The 9,576-nt window shown below is 27.7% G+C and overlaps 2 protein-coding genes across 3 annotated transcripts in view; one reads left to right on the top strand and one right to left on the bottom strand.

Moving 5' to 3' along the window:
- Positions 1 to 1,291: 1,291 nt before the first annotated feature.
- LOC141537222 (uncharacterized) lies at positions 1,292 to 8,120 on the bottom strand. Of its 2 annotated transcripts, XM_074258077.1 has the most exons (10): positions 7,938 to 8,120; positions 7,437 to 7,698; positions 6,773 to 7,043; positions 6,635 to 6,697; positions 5,799 to 6,002; positions 3,800 to 4,109; positions 2,345 to 2,419; positions 2,005 to 2,235; positions 1,612 to 1,923; positions 1,292 to 1,540 (listed from the first exon to the last, which is right to left on the bottom strand). In XM_074258077.1, the coding sequence occupies exons 2-10, from the start codon at positions 7,661 to 7,663 to the stop codon at positions 1,362 to 1,364; spliced, it is 1,872 nt and encodes a 623-aa protein (XP_074114178.1). In that variant the 5' UTR covers positions 7,664 to 7,698; positions 7,938 to 8,120; the 3' UTR covers positions 1,292 to 1,361. The 2 variants fall into 2 exon arrangements, with proteins under 2 accessions (XP_074114178.1, XP_074114179.1); XM_074258078.1 differs by lacking the exon at positions 2,345 to 2,419 and having other exon boundaries at positions 7,938 to 8,117.
- Positions 8,121 to 8,781: 661 nt separating this feature from the next.
- Positions 8,782 to 9,576, top strand: part of LOC141537278 (uncharacterized) — a 44,261-nt gene continuing 43,466 nt past the window's right edge. The window contains exon 1 of the mRNA XM_074258166.1: positions 8,782 to 8,913. The gene's annotated coding sequence lies outside the window, so the exon portion shown is untranslated. The remainder of the gene's footprint in view (positions 8,914 to 9,576) is intronic.

Genomic DNA, 9,576 nt, shown 5'->3' with positions numbered 1-9,576 from the left:
AATTTTTTTTTCTTATCGATAATCAACTTATTTTAAACTATAAAAAAGATTAAGAGTATGATTTAATGTTGAATTTATTAAATAATCAACATTTGAAAAAAAATTGCAAGTGCTAGTATTACCGCGGACCTTAAAATGACTTGTGACAATTAACGCGCTACAATTATTGTGGATGTTACAATTACCGTGTGACAATTACCGCGGAATCTGATGAAACAAAAATTAATAGAATAAATTATAAGGACAAACGTTTAATAAAAACAACATAGTTTTTTTTTTTATAAAAAATGAACTTTTAACTTTAATAAGGCACAGCATGTTTCAATTTTGGTATATCTGCCAATCGTAAATTTTCATGCTTGTAATTACACTTTTTTTTTTAAAGCTTATATTTTTAACTTGCTTTTTTGTATTTTCAGAACTTTTTTTAGTTTTTGCCATTGTACCTGTTTACTATAAGATCAACAACACGAGATATTTTAATTTTAAGTTTATAACTAAGTACATTTCGGCAGGTTGACAACTGTACTCCAAATTACTCGACTCTATGCCAGCTTTACTCAAGGAGCATCCGTAACTCGAAATTTTTAATATCACGGTGAAAACAACTGTACTCCAAATTACTCAACTACATACCAACTTTACTCAACAGCATGTGGCTGTAAATGAAAAACTTTTTTTCAATTCGCACTGTATTCAAAGCCAACAGTATTCAATGCAGAGTTTACTCAGCGCTGAATAGATAAATAAGCAAGCCTCGGTAAGAACGAATTCAATCAGAGAGAAATGACCATATGGTGCTGTATGGAGATTCCGAAATCATCTTGAATTAATCAAGATAATATTTAAATAGATTGAACTTGGTAATAAATATAAACTAGTCATTACTTATTAGATTTATTTATAGAAAAAAAAACTAGTCTATTTTATTATACCTTTATAAATAATTATAAAAATTATAAAACTTGGGTTAAAAATATTTAAATATTAATGAAAATATTTTAATTTTGATAATTATGGTCCAAGATTTATTTAAAAAATTAGTTTGTTTATAAAAACTTTATAATATTTTATTAGTTAAAATTAAGACAATTTTATTATAAAATAACATTTTGTGCACAATTGTTAGCTTAAAATAATTAGGTTTAAAAACAAGTATGTGAAAAAAATTGCTTCTAGAAATATATTTCTAAAAACTTGATTGTGTTGAATCAATAATACTCGTTTTATTATTAATTAAATATTATTACTAACTATAATTAACTTAATTAATAAAAAAACTCTTATTATTGACTCAACACGATCAAATTTTAAGAAATTATTTTTATGATTTTCTTTTATTTTTTTAATCTAAACCTGCACTATGGATGATTGGTAAATATTTTAATGTTTCGTGATTTTTCACGACAGAGTGGACAGCGATCTCCAATTTTTCGATTGCACTCATTGCAAATACATAAATGACCGCATTTAATAAATGCCCAGACAGCAGCCCGAAATCTACAGCAGCAGCATATGCTTGTCCCTTCCGGAATAATCTCTGAAAATATTAATTTAAATTTGTTAAGAAAAATTGATTAAATTTCATATAATAATTTCTAAGTAAAATACCTTCGTCGTCACATGCTGAGTTACTTTGAATTACTGTTAAGCCAGACGTTGACAGACTAGACTGTGACATACTAGAACTTGACAAATTTGCCATCGCCGGGCTAGAACCGGCGGGGGCAGACGCAGACGATTCGTTGACTGTTAAGCCAGACGTCGACGGGCTAGACTCTGACATCCTACGACTTGACAAATTTGCCATCGAAGAACTAGAATCGGATGGCTCAAACGCAGACGAATTATTGAAAGTTAAGCCAGATGGTGTGGTCGCACGGCGATCAGTCCCTGAAGTTACTAAGGAGTTAATGAAGTAATCTGTAACAAATCCAATTATTTATTAAATTGTTTCATAAGATGGCCAAATGAAAACTAAAAAAATAATTAATGAAAAATTACCTTCATCATCACTATCCGATGAGATTATTAAAGTGTCATCTAAAGCACTCGCATTTTCCGATGATCCTGCAACCGTGTCATCAATCACAGCTTCAGCTGACATAGGCTGTCTTGGCATAGTCGGTCCCGTTGATGAGGTTCTTGGAGTGAACCTATCTGGGTAGGTACGTTGATTAATGACATTAGGCAGATCCTGCAGATCCGTTAATCGAGGCACTCTAATATTTAAACCTAGATGAGTTTAAGAGAAAACAGAGTAAAAAAAAATATATAAAGTAAGATTATTCATGAATTTTAACAACTATAGTGAAACATAGTTATTAAAGACAAGAAATCTTACTAGCTTCACTGGCAACAGCACGCAAAATTAAATCCTGCTGATAGCGGTCAACAGAAGTTGCCAAAAAATCTTGAACTGTAATTTGTGAAGCGAGCAAATTACTTCGCAGTTGGTCAATATTTCTGTTTGAAAATTGATTGTTACCCTTGTGGAAATAATTCTCTGAAAAAACTCTTGAAAAGTTTTTATAACTCTGAATAAGACTTTTCGAAAGTCTTCACATCCCTAACTAAGTAAAGGAAAGACTTAATAAGTCTTCAAAACTCTGCAATACTCTTCAAAAGTCAAATTTTCCCTGCAATTTCGGAATTTCTCAAAGAGTTATTAAGACTTGATAAGACTTGTTCAGTTTTACAGGAAAAGAAGAAAATATTTCTTTTCAAAAAAATTACTTATCAGAATTAAATAAAACTATAAAAAAGAATTAATGCATGTTTTAAAAAATTTTTTTAAATAATATTTTCATTACGAAAATACTTTGATGGGCATCGAATCACTCATAGTTGAGCAAGTCAAAACATCAACAGCAAATGAAGTGCACTTGATGTTGGAAACAGATACTACTCAAAGAGTAAATCCAATCGGTATTTAATTTGGACTATCAAATATTAAAGTCAACTTTCTAGGTAGGAAAGAATTTTCTATCCACACGCTATCTGCTGGAATTAATTGATACCTAACATATTTTAGTTTACGAATTTACAGTTAGAATCTTTGAGTGTTCTTAGTTTCTAATAGGTGGCATGTGGTTAGAAAATTCTTTCCTACCTAGAAAGTTGACTTTAATATTTGATAGTCCAAATTAAATACCGATTGGATTTACTCTTTGAGTAATATCTGTTTCCAACAGCAAGTGCACTTCATTTGCTGTTGATGTTTTGACTTGCTCAACTATGAGTGATTCGATGCCCATCAAAGTATTTTCGTGATGAAAATATTATTTAAAAAAATTTTTTAAAACATGCATTAATTCTTTTTATAGTTTTATTTAATTCTGATAAGTAATTTTTTTGAAAAAAAATATTTTCTTTTCCTGTAAAACTGAACAAGTCTTATCAAGTCTTAATAACTCTTTGAGAAATTCCGAAATTGCAGGGAAAATTTGACTTTTGAAGAGTATTGCAGAGTTTTAAAGACTTATTAAGTCTTTCCTTCACTTAGTTAGGGATGTGAAGAATTTCGAAAAGTCTTATTCAGAGTTATAAAGACTTGTCAAGAGTTTTTTCAGAGAATTATTTCCACAAGGGATATAATTATCAAATTTATTTTAAACAAATGACAATCGAATAGAATAAATTTAGTTACAACAAAAATTCATCATTTCTAAGTCAAAAAAATATTGGTTCCGAATATATATATATACATATATATATATAACTAAAAATTATTATTATTACTAAAAATTTATATATATATATTAAAAATTTTTCATGAATATACATTAATATTACTTACGTAGAAGTACATTAAGAGATGGGTTATTACGTCTGCATAGACGGAGTAATTGTTCTGTGTAATTTTCCGTGATGTTCTGAATACGTAATGGACCGCTTTGCCTGAAGAACCCATCGAATCGCTCTATGTGTCGAAGGAAAATGGCTACACTAGGGTACTCTTCTTCAATTCTAAGTCCTGCCGCTGATGTAAGTTGGAAGGCATCAGGTCGATAATCGTCAGGAACAAGCGGCAAGGACCATGATAATCTTAGAGCGTGATCATTAATACGGAGTGGCAGGTTTAGTGAACACCAATTTTGGGTAAAATTCTGATGAAAATTCAACAAATTAAAATTTATTACAATTACAGTAATTTAATTAAAAAAAAAAAAAAAATAATAAATAATTCTTTAACATATGATTTTTTTGAATTTATTACTTTAAAATAGTAGGAATAAATTTATTAGGCAAATATTTTGTATAAAAATTACCCATTTTAAAATAGAAAAAATAATTGCGTCAAGAAAATGACAGCAGAAAATACAATCATTTTATATCGGATATTCAGATTTTTTTTTTTTTTTTTTTTTTTTACATCAATAAAATTCATTAAAGAAGCTGATATTTTATTAGTAGAAAAAATTTTTTTTTCCCCTTGTAATTATTTTCATTTAATTTTTTTCAAGAATAAAATCTAATTTTCTTATTTATAAGCCTATCAAAATGTTATTATAAATAATTATTATCAGCAGTAGTATAGCTCAAATTCAACAATTGTTTCATAAAAAAAATATATGTGAAATAAACAGTCAAGTTAATGCGAAAATAAAAGCTCCCCATCTAAATTAAATTTGTCGAAATGAATAATACTTTCTAAGAGATAAATTTCTTTTTTTCTTTGGTAAGTATATATATATATATATATATTTAATGATATAAAACCAAATTCCAGAAATCTCTAAATCAGCTTCTTTGACTTAAAAGTGCAATAAAATGTTATTATAATATGAATTCTATATTACAAAAATAACGCTATGTTATCATAAAACATCTCACTACGCTAAGCACTCGCGCATGGTCTTAAAATTATTCTTCGGTTTTCTGATTTATTTTCAAAATTTTGATATTAAACTAAGTTTACTAACTGATGAATTTTATAAGATAAGAGATAATGAACATAAAAGTATTAAAAAAAATGAAAGTATTAACAAAAATGTAACTTTTAGTGCTATGTAAATATATATTTTAAATTCAAGTAAATATTTTAAATAATTTTTTTTTCAGTAGATATGCTACCATTTTTCGAGTATCATCACAGGATACGATTTTCTTGATAATGAAAAGAAATTTATTTATTTCTTTATTAATTTTATATGCCAAGGCGTTAGTCGAATTACAAATTGTTACAACAGCAGAAGATAAAAGTAGATATGATTATATAAATCGTTCGTTAACAATCATTTAAATTTATAAAATAATAACATGTGTAATATCAAAGAAAAAATTATATACAAATGAATCTTTTTTGATTTGTGGTAGAATTTTTTTTCTCTCTTTGAATAATAATATCCTTTGTCTTTATTGAAATTTTTTTTAATATTCAGTTTTCTTAGTTGTTAGTAAATTAATATAAATTAGTTATAAGAATTCTGAATAACAAACTTGATAATTTTCTTATTTTCTGCATAATTAACTGCACATAAGGATAACTGAAGAAAGTATATTGTAAACAGCATTTACTTTTTTTTTCTTCATTTATATCAATATTAAGATATCTTAATAATTTATAAGTGCTTTTCGAATCGCACATTAAAACAAGTCAACAAAGAGTACTACGTTTTATATCAATAAATAATTATTAAAGTAGTTCATAAATAATTATAACTTTTATAACAGAGTGTTTCAATCGATAACATTTTTTGTTAAATAGATAACGCTATTTGTTGTACACTTTGAAATATTATTAATTTTTTTCCGTTTAATTTTATTCTATTGTATGGAATTTAATTTGTACTTACCCGCATGACTTGCATCCATGTAGCTTCAATCCTACATGTGGGGAAGCTGCTGCGGATCGCTCCGACAAGATTTCCATCCATTGATGTCACGACAGTACGTATGTTATTCGTTAGGCGAGGATTAAATTCCAAGAACTGCCGAAAAATAGATCTATATAGTTCTTCTGATTGTGCACTGCACAAAGATAGCATCAATGGGATGGTCTGTACGAAGAAAACATAAGAATTATATATAATAATAATCATCATATAAATTTTTATTGAATTATAATTAATTGAATAATTAAAAAAAAATTACTGTCAGTTCAAAATATTAAATATAAATTAATATTAAAATATTAAATATTAATTATTTAAAAAAAAAAAAGTTAGCATCTGTTAGTTTATCAAACCAGCTTACGAACGTTTATTTTTTCAACAACTTTGATTATAAAAGCATTTTTTCTAAATACCGAGTTCAAATTTATTTCTTCATCTAATTATAAATATATATATATTTTTTTTAATTATCAATATATGAAAAATTTATTAAATTCAATAATCAAAATAAATTGTATGCTTTATAATATTTAAATAATGGGTGTCAATAACGAGTTCATAATTTCCAAGTTGAATCTCTTATTGACAGCCATTCGACAGCGTTACGATAGTAAATATTAGTTATTATCATTTTTAAAAAAGAATTTGATTATTAAAAATATTTTATGAGACATTACCACGAACAAAATTCTACGATATTGATACTTGATTCGTTAAAAAAATATCAAATCTCTAATAGTATCAATAATTGGGGCTTCTACCTTATGTTTTAATTATTGAGTTTAAATTTTACTCACGGATTCCGCTCGGTAAACGAGTACCATCAGTAAATGACTTAACCTAGGTGAAGTCGGAACGAGCTGCAACACAACGAATTAAATTTTTTTTTTTTAATTTTATTTTTATTGAATATATTAAAATATTTGAAAATTCACTCTCATCGAAATATCAATGTAAATTGTATTTTCTTCCATTCGTTGAAGTAAACTCATGTTGGCAAAAATAAATGCTGTACTTTGATCTCCACTGTGAACCGTACCACGAAAGACATTATTTGTAACGGTTAGGTTGTTTAAAATTACACCTAACTCTGTCAAACTTTTTATTTGTCCTCTTAATCTTATATCTGCGATTGGTCTTCTATCATTCGGAATAGTTGGATAAGGCAAATTACGAGCTCGTCGTGCCGTACCTCTACCTCGTATTCTGTAAAATATGATTATTATAATAATAAAAATGCATGCACAGCAAAAAAATTTACTTGATTCAAGAGAAAAATTTTTTTATCAAGTAAAATTTCCCTAAATCAAGAATATCAAGTTCTTTAAAATTATATACTTGATTCGAGAACTTTTTTTTTCTGTGTGTGAAAGCTAATTTTTTATCAACACTAGTCGCTTACAATGATAGAAGAATTTAATAACCATTGATAAATATTTCTTAACAATTATTAAATTGCACTTAATAAATTACCTATTAACTTTTCATAAATATTTGTTAATTATTAAAAAAATATTTATAAACATTTAATAAATAATTTATCGATTGTTAATAAATTATATTGCAAAAAATTGAATAAAATTTAATAAATAAAATTACCGCTCTCGTCCAATTCTCCCAGGTTGTTGTGGAACTACGTAATCGCGGTCGCGGTCCTCATTTGGGTGATTTAAGTGACAATTCAACAATGATCGCCTAGAATCATTCCAAATCCATAATATGGCAGGACACTGGTTTGTAGGCTTATAAATACAATGATATTTGGTAACTATCAATGATCTTTGAAAGAATTTAAATGTTTCGCCTTGATGGTCTATAAATTGCATTGGAATACATCAACATCATCTCCATTTTCATTCATCTATATAAAAAGGAAAAAAAATGTTTTATAACATAAAAATTATCAGTTATCTAAAAATTTACAGACTTTATGGATCATATATATTTTTTATTTTTTTTTTTTTCGAACAGAATTTATTCATCGTTTAAGCAAATTTTAATTATTAATGAATAAAATAAGTTTCAATAATTTATTTCATATATAATTGTTAGTAAAATATTTTTAATTTTTTTTTTTTAATTAACGAAATAATCAATTACCTTGCAATCTGATAAAAATCAACGAAGCCGTAAACTTAAATAAATACACTTCCGAACCGTAATTTCAAGCAGACTGAGACTAACCACCGAACCAACAACCGACGCCAACGACCAGTACAACCACAACCAGAAATAGAGTTAAGCGGGGCAAGTGTACGCTGGGGCTGAGAGTATCTGCGCATTACACTCTTGAAGCAGGCTCTACTATAGGCCACTCGACAGCCAATCACAATTTTCTTATTTATATATCTATATATATTCTTCTGTGCTTAATATATATATATATATATATATATATATATATATATATATATATATATATATATATATATATATATATATATTTCATCGCTATCGTATAAACATTTCAATGTATTGAACAATGACTTACTTAAAATTTACTTATTCTTATTATTTCGTATGAAGTTTAATATGTCGTTTACGAAACTCCGACTGTTAATAATGGGATTTTTGAATTGTTGAAATAACGCTTAATCAAGTAATAATTTTAATTTACTGATAGTTAGTAATTAAAGCACATGAACCTTATAAAAATCGAAAATAGTACATATAGAAACTCTCTTTTCTTCATAATCAATACCATAATTTGCATATCGGCAAGAGTGATTAGCACTATATAGGGTTATAAAGACCTAAATACGATATGAGCATGCATTACACATATATCAACCGAACCAAAACATTTCGCTTTTCCTTTTCTTTCCTTCATTCGAGTAGTGCGGCTAGATCGTGAGTTAAAATTTCCTCTTTCTATTGCGAAATCGTATAGTGCGTAGTGGTGGGGGAACTTCTTACGTACGGTTTGGTTTCATTGCGCGGCGTCCCGCAGTCGAAGCCCGAGTTTTCGAGTGTGTAGTCCATGCCTGTCCATGCCAGTATTTTATGATCTTCTAATCAGTAGAGTGCGCAGTTTACGATTAATAATTTTCATACAAGGAGTACAACTGATATTACAGTGAGTAGTCGTAACTAATTGATCATAAACTTTTCGCCTATAAATTCGGGCGACAGACGTGTCTAGATAAAACTGAAATTAAAAAATAAGTATTTTATATTTTTTATTCATCATCAAAACATTAAAAAAATTCAGTTATTCAAAATTTTAGAAGGTACGAATTTTGTTGGAAAAAAAATTTCGATTACTCATAATTGATTTCATTAATATAACTAAAAAATTGTCGGAAGAATGAGGCATGGGTCTATTACATACACTATATCCGTGCAGATATTTCATACGCACGGGACACTGGTTACGAGCACCGATACAGTGTATATGTAATAAACCTGTGCCGCATGGGACAAATTCTCACTCAAAATTATCAGATGTACTGATACCAGTGATACCTACGATAGCGATTAATTCGATGTTACCTTCCACGACCAATAGTTTCTCAGCATTTTTGTACGATAACACGATCGTATATTTTGACACTACCTGTGATAAAAGTTTTTGCTATGTAACTTTGATAAGAAAAATTCAGAGTTGTTACATTGTGACCAGAACAAGCGTTATTGTATGTTTTATGCGTAGAATTGGAAAAACTATAAGTGCATTTTTTTCGAAAATATTTAATTCCGTTTCTAATTTAATTAATATAAAAAAATAAAAAATTGTTCA

This window comes from Cotesia typhae, unplaced genomic scaffold (genome assembly GCF_013202065.1).
Source record: "Cotesia typhae breed Kobodo isofemale line unplaced genomic scaffold, CoteBio_Ctyphae scaffold_70, whole genome shotgun sequence".
NCBI classification, from domain to species: domain Eukaryota; kingdom Metazoa; phylum Arthropoda; class Insecta; order Hymenoptera; family Braconidae; genus Cotesia; species Cotesia typhae.
The sequence above is the reverse complement of the archived record's forward strand: the minus strand, read 5'-3'. Positions and strand labels throughout refer to the sequence as shown.

Excerpts from the sequence above, each read along its gene's own strand:
- LOC141537222 (XM_074258077.1), bottom strand. The coding sequence starts at position 7,663 with ATGCAATTTATAGACCATCAAGGCGAAACATTTAAATTCTTTCAAAGA. Across the intron at positions 6,698-6,772 it reads ACATTGATATTTCGATGAGA|CTCGTTCCGACTTCACCTAG; the intron begins GTGAATTTTCAA and ends GTTGTGTTGCAG. Across the intron at positions 1,924-2,004 it reads ATCGGATAGTGATGATGAAG|ATTACTTCATTAACTCCTTA; the intron begins GTAATTTTTCAT and ends GATTTGTTACAG.